Here is a 15800-nt window from a genome sequence, read left to right on the forward strand (position 1 = left end):
AAAATTGCTTGTTCAATAAAGATTCTTCCTTTTCTCTCTGTTCTATTCTTTTACATTCTTTTCTCTTATTAAAAGCTCATTTACAATGAATTCATCATCAGCACTGTAACAGGCGGAAACATTTGGTGGAGAGGAGGGGCTAATAAGAATGGATTTGGGGTGGCTCGCGGCCACCTCCGCCACCACGGGGGGCGGCTCGTGGGCCACCCCATGGCCTATGGGGTGGCCGCGCGCCACCCCAGCCACCATTGGGGAGGCTCCCTTGGCCTAGGGGTAGTTCCCCCTCCCCACTTGGGGTGGTTGCTCCTCTTCATTCAGGCTTTCCAATTTTATTTTATTTTTTCTTTTTTATTAATATTTTAAATCAATAATAATGTGTAGTTGTGTTTATTTTGTAAACTTAAATTTAATAGGATTGGGTTAGGTGGCAGCTTCTTATTGGTGGCAAAAACCCCCCCGCCTCATTTCTGCCACGACCGATCAGCAGCACCTACTTTATTTAATCCGTTGATATCCTTGGTCTCATCAACGTTAGTTACCTCACCTACGTCTCCCACTCACTCTCACACACACTCCCTCCCGAGAAAACCAAAGACATAAAAAGAAAAATATTTTTTCTCGCTCTCTCCGCCAATGTGAAAGCCATAGGTTCAATACCGACACTACTCGTTTCCATGGCGACGACGTCGTATTGGGGAACTGGACGGTACAAGCTCCTTCCCTTATCTCTGTCTTCTTCTCTACGCGCTTGTCCGTGCCCTCCCTCACTGTCAGAAGCCCCAATTCCGGCTTGGCCTGGCTTGAGAGTCTGCAACCTTAGTTTGGTACACAGAGCCGTGCTTCGGCTCGGCCCAACCGGTGTCTCGGCTCACCGGCGCGTCATAACCGCCGTGGCCCGAGCTGAGCCGGACCGGCTCGGCGAGGAAAATGCCAAACAGGTATTTCAAAATTTTGAAATTGGAATGTTTTTGAATTTAACTTATTTTGTTTGTGGGTGTGTGAATTTTGGTGGATTGAAGTCAAAAGTGTGTGTGATGTTCATGTTAAGAAATTTGGAAAGATTTGTAGTTTTTTGTTGTATTCAGAAGGAAGAAAAATCTGGGATTTCAAAAAATTTTCATGGTTTATAGTTAATTTTGGAATGTATGGTGTAAGTTCTGGTTTTTTGACTTGGATTAAAAGATTGTGGTCTATGTGGAATTTTGAAGAAAATTTGGAGTATTGTTTCCATGGGTGGGTGTGGAAAAGTTTGGAAGATTGGTGGTTGGTGAATAATGTTGGAATTGTGGTTGAATTGAGTTGGGTTTATTTATATTTTACCTTTTGAAATAATTATGTGATTTGTGAGCATACATGGGTGATTGAATGGAATTGCTGAAACGGGTATGTTGTAGGAAGTCGACAAAGGAAAAACATTGCCGGCAAAGGAGGATTCGGCCTTGGAGCATCAACAGAAAGCTAGTCAGCTAAAGAAAAGAATTGTCTTTGGACTTGGCATTGGAATAACTGTTGGCGTCGTGGTATTGGCTGGAGGATGGGTTTTCACGGTGGCCTTGGCCGCTGCTGTTTTTATCGGTTCACGTGAGTATTTTGAGTTGGTTAGGAGTCGTGGAATAACTGCAGGAATGACACCTCCTCCTCGATATTTGTCGCGAGTTTGCTCTGTTATTTGTGCTGTCATGCCCATACTTACCTTGTAAGTTGTGCTAATGCGTCTACATTTTTGTTGAACTTATTGGATCCAAAAATCTCTGATGATATCTTTTTGTCACTTTTTTTTTTCTTTTATTTTTTTGATTTTGTATTTTGCCTTTTCTGAATTTGTATGATGCAAATTTCATCATCAGAAAGTAGAAATAGTAGTATCAATAATCAAATGCTATTTTTTTTTTTCTGTTCAAATTCCATCTCCAATTTGTTTTTAATGGAAATACTTGTAGCTTAAGATTATTTCCTGAACTGCGTAGCTATGACTATCTTTTGAAATGGTTTTTCTCTTTGGTATATAGTGCCAAAGCTGGAGTTCATATCTGAGATACTTTTGTTTCATATGCTGTTACGTTTTAGTGTTTGTAATTGTAAGCTACACATGCAAGCTTTAAAAGTAGGAACAGTAAGACTTGGTTATGGAAAATGTGCTGACTGAAAATTTGATGGATTTTAGTCTAAAGCTATTGTGCCTGCTGACCATGACAATTATGATGAAATGGGTTGCCATGTGAGGTGCTTCCCATCTAAGTGTTTGAACCTTCCTTTTGAGTCCAAAAAGTCTTTTAGATTCAAGCTGTCTTTCAATCAAGATGGCTACTCAAATCTTTATTGCATTGCAATTCATTGTTGGTATTATGTGAATTTGACTGTAAGAGAGGAGGGAAACAGCGTAACGAAGAATAAAAATTGGGATATATGAGTAAAATAGAAAAAGAAAGATAAGGAGAAAGAGGGAGAAAGAGAAAGAGAAAGAAAAGACTCAAGCAAATCCTTAGTCAATTAAGTCAATTAAGGATCAAATGTTAGAACCTCATGAGTAAGGGGAAAAGGTAATGGATGTCAGCTCTTGGAATCATATTGAGCACAGAGGTTGGAACATCATGCTAATTGCAACCACTTCAACTACTTCATTGCTTCCCCACCATTTCCTGTACCCTAGGCAGAACCACATAACCTAAAAGATTGAATACAAGAACCACACAGTCGTGCATCCTACTCAGTGGGATAGTTTTCTTATTGCCACTAGAACTCTCATGGAAGAAGAGTAGCTCAACTTTGAAGACATAAAAAGAGTTGTTGTGTTTGGAATGAGTGTGAAAATTCGTTAAACGAGTTCAAAATATTATAGTTGAATCCCAACTTTTCAAATATAAGCCATACGGTGATAATATGTTCCCCCTTCTCACAATAAGCATCTTACTTTCCTTTTTGGGACATCCAAAATGAATATCCATTTTTTAAAGAATCTATAATATCTCATACTGCCATATCTATTTGAAAAAAAAAAAAAAAGACAGCAGGTTAGAGAACATTTGAACTTTGAATAATCTGAGAAAGAGGCATGTCATAGTGATGGATTGGTGTTGCATGTGCAAGAAGAGTGGGGAATCCATTGATCATCTTTTGTTGCACTGTGAATTGCCTAGAGATTTGTGGGTGTCGATTTTCTGATTTTTAGGCCATGCCCCAATGGGTGACGGAGCTATTGGCTAGTTGAGAGGTCAATTTAGTAGCCATTGCAATATAAAAGTGTGGAGGATGGTTCCTCTTGTGCTTAAGGTGGTGTATTTGGAGAGAACACAATGCTGGAAACTTTGAAGATTGTGAGAGTATTGTGATAGAGCTAAAAGCTATTATGTTCAAATCTTTTTATGTTTGGGTGGCTGCTTGCTACAATTTTTGCTTTTCTAATTTTTTAGACTTTCTGGATTTGTAATTTTCTTCTTCTCTCTAGTTGGGTCTCTCTTGTATACCCCTGTATATTTGGGATGTGCTCCTCGTGCTTTCTAATAAGGTTGATTTACTAATAAAAAATAGGTGCTTTCTTCTGGTTTGGAATGGTGATGGATATTTATTTCTGATGAGTGTTTCTCATACGTGGCCAGGTACTTCGGTCATATTGATGTTTCAGTGACATTTGCTGCCTTTGTTGTTGCTATGGCATTGCTTTTACAGAGAGAAAATCCTCGTTTTGCACAGCTGAGTAGTGCCATGTTTGGGCTGTTTTATTGTGGCTATCTTCCTTGTTTCTGGGTGAAACTTCGATGCGGCTTAGCAGCTCCAGCTTTAAACACTAGTAAGAGACTGGGAATTTATGCTTATTTGGTAGTAAATTTAGATGTAATTAATCCTTTTCCACCTTGGGTGGGTTGGGGGACTTCTTGACAACTGAGGGATTTGGGGTTTAAGTGTTTAAAGAAAATTCAAAAAGTTGTAGAGTTGTTTCATTCTACTTGTTCGTTTATATGGGTCCTTATCGATCGCACAGGTTCCTAGAAGTGTGATCAATCGCCCGCGTGCCTGCGATCGAGCGCACGCAGGGAGTCATTATGTTATTTTCGCTTTTTAATTACTTAAACCGACTTTATTTCATTGTTTTAGTAGGGTTAGGGTTTTAGGAGTCTTTATTTCGTTATTTTATTAGGTTTAGTTATTTTATTAGGTTTAGGGTATTGGGGCTATAAATACATGCTTATAACCTTTAGAAAAACAGTTTGTGTTGTTTATTGAATTTTGTTGAATAAGAATTACTCATAGGTGAGTTTTCTTCATATTTTTCCTTGAAATCTTAGATAGACTCTATATTTTGAGAAGAATTCTCAGATCATTAATAGACTCAAGATCTAGAATTATTTATCTCGTTCCTTATTGATGTTCTTCGCTGCAACCCACCAAGTCACATTGCATCACCACTGCTTGAACTTCTTCATTTCACCATCAAGTTCCTTAGATGACGGTCTACTTCCTTTAGATTTCCAAGTACCTCTTTGGCTACTCTTGTAGTACAAATAGCTACTTCGTCCACATCCTATAAACATCTTCAGCTAAGCCCCATTTGCCTCCATTCTCATTTTAAACACCACTTGCGTCTCTTCCTTCAAATTCCATTATCTTATTTTTATGTTTTCTTTTTTGTTTTTTCCTCTATCCCTTCTTTTCCATCTTCTAATAAAGGCATCTAGTGTCACAAATCTTTTTTGTGTGGTTATACTCTCTCCTAGTATCACTTTTACAATCTTTACAACATCTTCTATCAAGCTTCTAGGTTGGGATGAAGTCTACGTAATAAAGGTTTTACCTACTTTTAAAGGTAATTAAGTGTGAATCCTTCTTCTTAAACGAAGTGTTCGTTAATAGCAAATCCTAAGCTATTGCAAAATCTGGGATTGAACCCCACAACTTATTTCTTACTATATATCTTTGATCTCCACGCACCATCTCAAATCCCCCACTATCTTCCCCACATGATCATTCAGGTCTCCCCTAGCAAAATTCTTTTCTCTGTTTGGTATCCCTTAGATCAACTCATCCATATCCTCCTAAATATGTTGCTTAATGGTTTCTTGTAAACCTATTCGTGGAGCATACGCACTATGTTAACAGTCTATTCCCCTAAAAGTTCTATTAACTAAATTCTATCTCCTACCCTCCGAACTTCGATGACTTACCATATTAAGACTTCTATATACAATCATTTCTACCCCATTTCTGTTCTTATCCTCCCAGTATACCACAATCACTTGAAAACATTTTTTCAATTTCTCTAGATTTATTAATCCACTTAGTCTCTTAAAAGCAAACTATGTTTATCGTCCCCCGAAATGCCCTAGCTTATCCTTGCCCTCTTAGCTAATCCTTGCCCTCTTCTCACTGCAGCCGGGGTCCAATGCATGAGTCACTTTTTTTTTTTATAAGTAATAATCAGTGTTATTAAAAGCGTAAGGCGCCCCTAAGTATACCGGAAGTATACAAAAGGAATCACCTTACTAGAAAGAAAAAATCGAACAAGAAAATCATCATAACTAATCGATAAAGGGAACACAAACACTGCAGACCAAAGATACAACATATGAAAGAAAGAGGACAAAATGTCCTCCAATTACCTCTCCAAGTCCTCAAAGCACCTATTGTTCCTTTCCCTCTATGAGTCACTTTGAGGGGATGCCTCAATTCATATTTGCAAAGGATCATCCATATAAAATGACAGTTTTATACTGTTCAACACATAACAATGATCCTCCTTTCTCAAGGCTTGAGACTTGCTGTAAGACAAATTTTAGGGCATTAAGCACTAACACATGCAGAGTTGCAGTAGTATCTGGGAAAAATTAGAAAAGAAAATCCATCCATTTTCATTGCGATAGTCAATATTCTCATGCTGCTAAAATTTTGATGTGTATATGCAAGTCCTTTTTTTCCCTTGTAAAATGAAGACCCACTATTGACCTTTTTCTTTACCTCCTGTGTGCACCTAACTCTCCCTGTATGTGTGTGGCCTTGCTGGTGTTTTTTTCAAGCCGTGTTTCCTGATCAGTTTGTCTTTGGCAGGAATAGGAGCAGCGTGGCCCATTCTTCTTGGTGGTCAAGCTCATTGGACGGTTGGTCTTGTGGCAACCTTGATTTCTATCAGCAGCATAATTGCAGCCGATACCTATGCTTTTCTTGGTGGAAAGGTATTTCGATGAAAAATATGATTATTACATGTCTTTTTTAAGTATGATTAGTACATTTGGTGATTCCACCAACAGAAATGTCATAAGAGTGGCTCCTAAATCAACCAGTTCTACAATTATAAGTTCCTTAGTGAAATGACCACTCAACAATCAGCCATGTATATAACAATGTCAATGGTGGGTTTTTTTGTAACAAAAGTAATGTTAAGATTCCATGCAAATGTGCATGAGACGTGCTATTTCCACCGCATTTTTATCTTGCAATAACACTCATCTTCTTTGGCAGAGAGCAAGGAGAACTAGATAGGGTGGCCATCTGTCTTCTCTCACATTGATACCATAAATAAGGAAAATAAACATCAAATCTAAAACAGAGGGTTAAACCTCTCTCTCTCTCTCACACACACACACACACACACCCTTAAGGCCATATCTCCTCCTATGGAACTTGACCCAAAAGTCAAATGGCACCCTTTCTCCATTGCAAACCCATGCATTTATCACTTTTCACATCCTCATGTTTTCCTTAGTGTGTTTAGGAAGAAAATCACTGTATGGACGATATCGGAAGAAATTCTCGGGGAAAGAAAAAATGAACGATAGCGGGGCAAAATAGATTTTAAAACAACAAAGATGAAGTGTAAGAATGGAAAATGTGATATAATTATGAGAACTAATCTTTTGAATCTCGGTATTGGAGGATTTATGGATGTCAAGCCATCAAGGCTTAAAGGTAAATTTGAGGTGCGATAATCTCAAGGAGAGGGTTGTTCTGAAGAAAGTTATAAACAATTTCCAAAAATCTAAAAGTAAGCTATAAATGATTATTTGCAACATTCATACAGTGTGGAACCAAGCACACATGCATAATTGATTTGTTTCTTAAATGAGTTTGGGATCTCTCTTTTGTTGATTAGGAATTGTAGAGGCCATAGGTGCTCCAATGCCTTGTAGTTGTAGAGGAGTGGGTTCCTTAAAAGTTGCTCATGAAGAGAGAAAAGGTTATGCTTGACTTAGGAGAGAGAAATGCTTTAGAGAGTGATGCAGAACAACCAGGAGAAGCCAAGAAGAAGATTGAAGGGAAGAGAGAAAAGTGGGAAAGAGGGAGAAGAAGCAAAGCAACAAGGAAGAAGGTAAATTGATAGAGGTAAAGCATGCACGTTCATCACCAGAGAAGATAATAATACACCCACTACTGAATTAGAACATCACCAGAGAAGAAATAAGAAAACAGTCCTTTAGTGAGGGTGTTATCCAAGCAAATCAGTCCTTTTTGTTGTTCAGTTTAAATAGGTCTGCTTCTGTTGGATAACACCCTTACTAAAGGACTGTTTTCTTATTTCTTCTCTGGTGATGTTCTAATTCAGTAGTGGGTGTATTATTATTAATAAAAATGACTCATGAACTAGGGTGTGGGAGAAGCTAAACTGGTTGGAAATCTTCCAATGTATACGCCAAGGATTATCACTTATTCTGCCATTTAACTTGTAGAATCTGGTTACTTTTCATTCCCAGGAGAGACCTTCATGAAAGTAGATTTTTTTTTCCATAAAGAAAAAAATGATTAGGCATAGTGTTATATATTCTTGGAAGGTAATGGTAACAAATAACTTCGTAATCCACTTCAAAGTTTTGAAAAGAAAAATTATTGTAACAGAAGTTCTTAAAAAACGTTGAGATTTCCTTGATTTACTAATATAGTTCATTCAAATTGGTACTTTTCTATTGCAGTAGTTTTTGTCTATTGATGTTGAAAAAATGGAGTAGTTAATAGGTGACATATTATCTTATGTATCAATGGGCATGCAAAATAATTAGTGTTCATTCCTATGCCTTGGGAGAATCTTCTGCCTTTTGTCTGTGTTGTGAAAAAGAGGCGCGGTTGTTTAGGTCACTTGGCTGCTTTACACAAGGACTTTGTTGACTTTGTGTGAGAACTGGTCAAATTCAAGTTAATGTTTAGTTTTGGTTATTTTACTTTAGCATTCATTTATTATTATCATTGGGACAATGTGCAGAGGACTTCTTTACTACATAATTTTTGTTGGGCCCGTAACTATGGGAGAAGTTGAGATAGTTTGGTACTTAAATGCAGGCATTTGGTAGGACACCTCTTACTAGTATCAGTCCAAAGAAGACGTGGGAGGGAACTATCGCAGGCTTGGGTGGTTGTGTAGCTACTTCTGTTGTATTATCAAAGATTTTTTGCTGGCCAACATCTTTGCTAAGGTAGTCAATCTTTCTCTCTTGAAATCTATAAGTCATTGGAAAAAATATTTCCTTAATTTATGAAGCAATGGCCTCTCTGTCTCTCTCAGACACACACACACACATCAAGGGATAATATTGTCTTGACGCTAAAGACCACGAGCACTACGACAGGTGGAAATAGTATATAAATTAGCTTGTTCTTAAAAATTGACATTCATTAAGATGCAAACATGACTTTAAGCTGTAATCATATTCATAATTTGATTTTGCAAACATCTTATGTGACAATTGTATACATGTAAAATCACCAGGTGGGTCTGGTAACAAATTGTCACCCCTATATGGCTATGTGTTTGCAGTGACGGCAACACCTGGTGCAATATGCACTGCCTGGAAAAGTCAAAAGTCAATTTAATTAATGGTATCTTCAAGATTGAAATTAGGAAATATTTGTGAAGCTGGCCATATCTTCTGTCTGGATTAGGACAAAAAGAATAGGATCGATCTGTTCTATCGGTATTTTGTACTTCTGCTGGCAGCTGAATCTAGCGATGGTACTACTCAAGAGATGTCCTAGGCTAGAAGCTTCATTTGTTAGATTATCTTTCTTTTTGGTTTCATTGTTTTGGGAGGGTTCTCTTGTGGTTGTTTGCACTTTATATACCTTCAACATACAGAGCACAAACAGATGGTGAGTATTTCTCCTTTTGGGCCCACTTATTTTGATTCACTTGTTTTGTAAAGCATGACTAGTCTTCTATCGTGGACAATGTTTCTCGCCTCCCCCCACCCCTGTTTTACCTTCTATTTTATTTTCACTAAGATGAACGTGCATGCTTTACCTCTATCAATTTATATCACTGTATACGTCTTTTTAAAATTTTTGATGTACAATTGACCTATCTTCCTGGTGGTGGTCAGTCCAATCGCTTTTGGGTTTCTGAATTTCTTCGGTTCTATTTTTGGTGATCTTACTGAATCGATGATCAAACGTGATGCGGGTGTCAAGGACTCCGGGTCTCTAATACCTGGACATGGTAATTATCTTGAGCTTATGACCTTAACTTGTGAGAAGACTTTGAATATATCTTTTGACACTTTGATGATGAGCTAATTAAATCAGTTATTTCTCTTGAAATAATTTTTGTGTGATATTCCAACAAAAGTTGGGTGGGTGAGTTCCAACAAAAGAACTCATATGCTGTATGCAACTGATTCCACTGTGTATTATTGTTATAATGATTATGTTCTCATACTGCTTGAATTAAACCTTTTTTCCCTGCTTTAATATTGTGTGTATTTTCCTGCAATTCTCATAATGCTTGATTCTAGGGTGTCATACTCTTTAATTTTTAATGTTCAAATTATCGCAAGGGATAAAAGGATCTATTTGATAAGAGGGAAAAATACAACTAAAAAGATAAAATTAAAAGCTCGAGGAAAGATTTGAAAAAGGCTTAAACCACAAGGACTAATACAGTAATTTTCCTATAAAAAAAATGGTATCTGGATTTAATGTGGTCATATTTGCACATATTGGATATGAAACATATTACTGATGAGAGGGTCTAAAAGAGAATGGATTTTATGTCTGAAGGTTTCAAGCCTGGAATAAGAGAATAGCGGTGTTGAACTATTAGAGCACTTCCAACAGCTTCCCTAAACTCCGTTTCTTTCCCTAAATGTAGGGAAAACTCCCCCAAAACCCCCCTTTTGCTCCCTAAATTAACATTGAGCTACAGTGCTACCCGAGATCTTGGGTAGTGCTGTAGCTTCCCTTATCGTTATTTTATTTAAAAAAACCGCTTTCTCTTTCCTACTAAATGCTTTCTCTTCCCCAAGCACAGCACCACCAGATTGTACAGCTTCGATATCTGTCAAGTTAATTGCTTTGTTCGGTATGGATTGACTACATTGTGCATCTCCATTGAAAGATACTCTCCAGTTCTGTGACCGATTTTTTGGACCATCTAGTTCTGATTTGGATATCAGTTAGGTAGTTTGTGAGCTGTCTTAATGAAACGTTTTCCCTTGGACTTGAGAGTGAACACCTGTATTTTGAAGCCTTCTGCCATGTGTAATCCTTAGGAGCTTTGCAAAGATATTTCTTTCTGTATTATTTCTGAACTCCAGAATCTATTAGACTGCTCTCTGATTTGTTCATTGTTTGAGATGGTCATGCAGGTGGAATACTAGACAGAGTGGACAGTTACATATTCACGGGTGCGCTTGCGTACTCATTTGTCAAAATCTTTCTTCCACTCTATGGAGTCTGATACAAATCTGGGTCAATGCTAAGTGAAACTATGAGGAACAAGTTTCTGCTCTTTTCTTCTTATGAGCTAGGACAAACACAAGCATCTTCAAGTGATTAGAGAAGAGGGTTGCGATTGGATTTGCAAATGCACCAGGTTTTCATGATCCTCACTTAAATGCAAGTTCAAAGCACACTTTATACACTTCTGTTCGAAGTACTAGAGGTCACTTCAGGCTAACCAGAGGCTGTGGACCAGATTATCAACATATTCATGCCAATCTCTACGATAGTGCCACCGTTGGCTGTGAATATGCTAGCTTTTCTTGTAAGGTCCATTCCTGCTTGTGAGTTTTGATTTATAACATGTCTTTTTTGCAATAAAAATGAATGGTTAGAACTGATCAAGTTCTTTCTTTTTTTCGTGTCTTGAAATTAGAATGCCTAGTTTAATCATATATTTTTCTTGGGCATCCAATAATGTTGCTCTTGCTGTAATTCTATGGAGAGCAGGATGATTAGAATTTTAAGATTATTATTGCTTTGGTGTAAAATTTTTCATTATGCCTATCAATCTAACAACTCTCAGCGCTGGTACTCGTTTGAAATTACTTGAAAGGATTTTTCCATTAAAATCTTTGAAGCTCTATGCATGAGAGCATATGCATATTTCACCATGTTGGCCCGAGCTGTATTAAAATATGATTAGAAACCTTGAATGGAAATTAGAAATATGTTCTTGGGCCTCTGTTTGCTGTAGTTATTTCAAGTTCCCATTTTTATTCAATACGTTTACAATATTGATTGATTTCAATTATGATTTGTTACCAAAATTCATGGAATGTTGCAAAAGCCATTTTAGAACTTGTGTAAACAGTTTTTATTGCCTGCATACTTTATTCCAAAGAATTGCTCTCTAGTTCTTTCCAACAGCACGAAATAAATAGAATGGTGAACCAAAATGAGCTGAAGTTGAGATTGGATTTTGGTTAAATCTCTTGGTGCTTCCTTTGTACGGGATTATTTTTTAATGGTGAGATTAGCATTGAGGACTAGGTAAAACCCCAATTAGGAACTAAAGAAAACAAAAATCATTAAATACTAAATTCTACTATTTTTTTTTTAAAAAAAAAATGTGATATTTTTCTTTCCTAAGCAGATTATTCAATAAAGTAAAACAAACAATGATTTTGTCTAAAGCCCAAGGAGATGAGGGCTGCCTTTGCCTTGTCAATTGTGCAGGAACCTTTCAAAAGCCCATACTTAGGAAGAGATTCAACAACTGGAATATTTAATTTAAATTGTGGGTGAATTGGCCAAGATAGAGTTTGAACTCAGAGCCACACGGCCCACGCTTGGCTCTGATGCCATGTTAAATCATCATTTGTCTCAAAAGTTTAAGCTAATAGAAAGAAATAAATTTAATTAGTTCATTAATATTTTAACAGTAGTTATGTCTCGTGTTCAAAATGTTAGAAAGAACTTAAATGGTGGTTTTTTTTTTGTTTTTGGTTTTCAAGTACATGCTCACAACCATTTGATGGATGAGAGATTCTAATGCTCTTGTTTTTGCTCGATATTATTAAGGGTTTTTTTTTTTTTTTTTATTGATTTCTCATGCATATTGCCTCATAGTTAGATGTGCTTTGTGTGTTCAATTTTATGAACTTTGTGCTTTTAAGGCTCAAGTAGTTTAGTTAACAAACCTAGCCCTCACGAGTTGAGGGTGTTACAGACAACATGCTAAAGTAGCAAACTATCAATCTTTTACCTTGTAACATAGTCAAAAGTCACATATATCATAATTATGATCTCGATAATGACCCATAGGATTCACACGGTGAGGATGTAGGGATCCATTTACTCACCTCCTAAAATGGTGAGTATTTGCAAGCAAATCATAAACTCGTAGAAAATCATCAAAAATACTGCATAAAATACATATCATCACCTCGATTAAAATATCCATATCATGCTTTGAAAAAAATTTGAAATATGCTCTGTTGCTCAATCAGTAGAATACTTATAGTTACCTGCTTGACGTCTAGTACAGTTTTCCAACTCAAACTAACACTACAATATCACATTGGATGCCATAGTTAAATACAATTCGTAGCTTGCTTTAACTCTAGATAACTCAACAATACTTAAAACTTTACACGTATCAATGGGTTTAACACCCCATTAACTACTTAACCCATAGAGAAACTCTAGGGCTAGATACTCAAAACCCCCAATTTACACAACTTTATAGAAGTTAGGGTTTGGCTCTCATCTTGATTGATTGAGAAATCTGAAGTTTTGGACTAAGAAACCTAAACCCGTTGCTTATAACCTCCAACAAGTAAAAGCCCTAAAGAAATTAACAATGTTAAGCAGTACATTCTCAAATCATGCTATAGAAAAGGAGAAACCTAAACCCGTTGCTTATAACCTCCAACAAGTAAAAGCCCTAAAGAAATTAACAATGTTAAGCAGTACATTCTCAAATCATGCTATAGAAAAGGAGAAACCTAAACCCGTTGCTTATAACCTCCAACAAGTAAAAGCCCTAAAGAAATTAACAATGTTAAGCAGTACATTCTCAAATCATGCTATAGAAAAGGAGAAACCTAAACCCGTTGCTTATAACCTCCAACAAGTAAAAGCCCTAAAGAAATTAACAATGTTAAGCAGTACATTCTCAAATCATGCTATAGAAAAGGAGAAATAAAATTATTGTATTGATGATGATAAATATGTATCAAAAATCCAATATGCTATTTGTAGGTCAAAAAAGTGTCTGATCTTAGCAAACCTCAATTGCCCATGCAATGATTAAATAAGTTAATATATGGGTGAGTTTTAGATTCAAGGTTGGGGCTTCTAGAAGTTGAGTTTTGCCATCACATATAATATAACAATTTTCTACTTCCAAAGGTCTCTAGTCTTAAGAATTTCTTTCCATACCCAAGAGGCATTACTAGTTTCTGACTTGAAAGAGAGATTTGCCAGTCAAGTATTTTCCCTTCCTGGCCTAGAACCCAAGTCTTTTCATTAAAAAAGACATTGGATTGGGTCCTCTTAATAACTTGTCCTATAGGTAAGAATTCGTGTTCGACTCAGATTCAGATTGTGTTGAGTTACAGGTATAAGACTGTTAAAGTTAACATTAACCCAACTCATTTAATTAAACATGTCAAACTTCTTAAATCCTTTTTAAGAAGGAGCTTTGGATCACATTAATTATTAAGAGTGCCTTGGTCATTACTTGAATTGGTTTTTGTCTCAACCAGAAAAATAAAATCTGAATTTAATTTCTGGATTTTTATTCTGGATGAGAGCCCGTAGTGTGGGAATTTTCTAAGGCTTGGGTTGGGCCTCAACATGACGGGATTGCACCTGATGGGCCATGGTTGGGTCTACCTTTGAAAAATATAAATTCAGAAACGTCACCTTAATTTGGTTGCACCAGCATATATATATATATATATATATATATATATATATATATATATATATTCAAAGTGATATTTATTTTGCTTCAAAAATGTCAACCTTATATAGTCCAGAGAGACAAAGACAGGTCCACTGAGACAAGGCCCTCAAAATCCCACCAACCGCATGCATCACGTTTAACTAATAATAAGTTTTCATGGCTAAACACAAATCAAGATTACTAGTCAACTTTTTCTTGTGCCGTGTGAACTAAAATAAAAGAAGAAAGTCAATCTCTTATCTTATAACCGAAAGAGCTAAAATAATTGAAGAAAGCTGTCCCCAATTATTTCTCTAGGCAACAACCACTCAAAAAGACATGGACCAAAGCTGCACAACCTTTTTAGATTTCTGGGTTTGTTTGTTTAAACTTCTATTCTTGACCTTACTTATGTGTCTATTTGTTTCTATAATCCAATTATGACACACACACACATATATATATTGTATAAACAACAATCATGAATTGTTTTTACCTTTTTGGCTTGCTTGTGACTTTTTCTTTTGTTATTTATTTGGAGAAGATGCCATTAATGTTTGCTAGAAGTTTCGGATGATACCCATTTCAAATTACTTGAGAAATGAATGAAATATATTATATATGTGCATAATAGATACTAAATGATTCCATCAATTATGGAAGCAAACACACAAATTGAGTTAAATTTATTGTAAGGTCGATTGATCATGAGGGGAGAAGAAACATTTAGAACAAGACCAAATTAACCCAATTGAGCTATGTATCTATGAATTGAAAGTAAAACAAAGAAAGAAAGAAAGAAATTTTGGAAAAAGGAGAAGAAGAAAGTGTGAATGAGACATGAGAAGTGAATGTTGGGTTGACCTTGAGATTATCGATGTACGTATAATGAAAAAGATAGAGATAATAGAAGATGTGATAAAAAGGAAATAGGACCCTTGATTGGAGGATAGCCAACTCATTCATGCTAAGTCTTGCATGTGGAGCCGAAAGTCCATCAAATATGAGAGAGAGAGAGAGAGAGAGAGAGAGAGAGAGTCGTGAGCATGAAGAGGGAGAGGAAAACCAATGGGTGTGGTTTTGTATGTAATTAGAGGGGCCTACCATATAAGATGTTTTTATCAATCATATGAGTGCTTACTTTTTGGTGTTTGGGACAAAAGAAAATGTGTGGGATGCAAGGAATGCGTTGTTTCCAAGCTGACTAAAATGAGAAAGAGAAAGACATAAAGAGAGAAATTAAAATTAAAAGAAAAGAAAAGAAAAGAAAAAAAAAATTGAAGGAAACTTAAAGGAAGAGTTGGGGAGATATGGTGGGCAAGCATCTACAAAAGTTAAGAAAGAAGGAGAGAGAGAAGTAAAAGATTGTCTGATCATAAAACCCTAGCTTTTCTTGCACACGCACACCCATCTACCTCAGCCCCCCCCACACCATTTTCCACCTCACACTACCTTTTTTGGCTTTTCTTTTTATTGCTTTCTTTTCCCATTTGCCTTGGATGCTCACTGGGTTTTTGGCTTTAGTCCAGTCTGGTTTTTCTTTTCTTTTTTCTTTTTTCTTTTCTTTTTTTTTTTTTAAAAATCTCTTTTACATATATTATCTTTTATTTCTTATATTCATCCCAAAAAAAAAAAAAAAAAAAAATCTTTTATTTCTTATTTTGTAACCTATTTTATGTCTATCTTCTTCAAGAGTTAATTCACAAAAATGATA

At 36.2% G+C, this 15800-nt stretch overlaps 1 protein-coding gene across 2 annotated transcripts; it reads left to right on the top strand.

The window, feature by feature from the left end:
* Window positions 1-544: 544 nt before the first annotated feature.
* On the top strand, window positions 545-11193 carry LOC132190075 (phosphatidate cytidylyltransferase 4, chloroplastic). 2 transcript variants are annotated; one of them, XM_059604958.2, is made up of 7 exons: window positions 545-938; window positions 1395-1696; window positions 3597-3787; window positions 6040-6164; window positions 8260-8393; window positions 9297-9412; window positions 10560-11193. In XM_059604958.2, exons 1-7 carry the CDS (start codon window positions 675-677, stop codon window positions 10649-10651), a joined length of 1224 nt encoding a protein of 407 aa, XP_059460941.2. In that variant the 5' UTR covers window positions 545-674; the 3' UTR covers window positions 10652-11193. The 2 variants fall into 2 exon arrangements, with proteins under 2 accessions (XP_059460941.2, XP_088370017.1); XM_088513891.1 differs by lacking the exons at window positions 9297-9412; window positions 10560-11193 and adding an exon at window positions 8687-9290.
* Window positions 11194-15800: the final 4607 nt, after the last annotated feature.

This window comes from Corylus avellana, chromosome 2 (assembly GCF_965113065.1).
Source record: "Corylus avellana chromosome 2, dhCorAvel1.hap1.2, whole genome shotgun sequence".
Lineage (NCBI taxonomy): Eukaryota > Viridiplantae > Streptophyta > Magnoliopsida > Fagales > Betulaceae > Corylus > Corylus avellana.

Coding starts and splice junctions, on each gene's coding strand:
- LOC132190075 (XM_059604958.2), top strand. CDS start 675: ATGGCGACGACGTCGTATTGGGGAACTGGACGGTACAAGCTCCTTCCC. Junction 1,697..3,596: donor GTCATGCCCATACTTACCTT/GTAAGTTGTGCT, acceptor ATACGTGGCCAG/GTACTTCGGTCATATTGATG. Junction 8,394..9,296: donor TGGCCAACATCTTTGCTAAG/GTAGTCAATCTT, acceptor GGTGGTGGTCAG/TCCAATCGCTTTTGGGTTTC.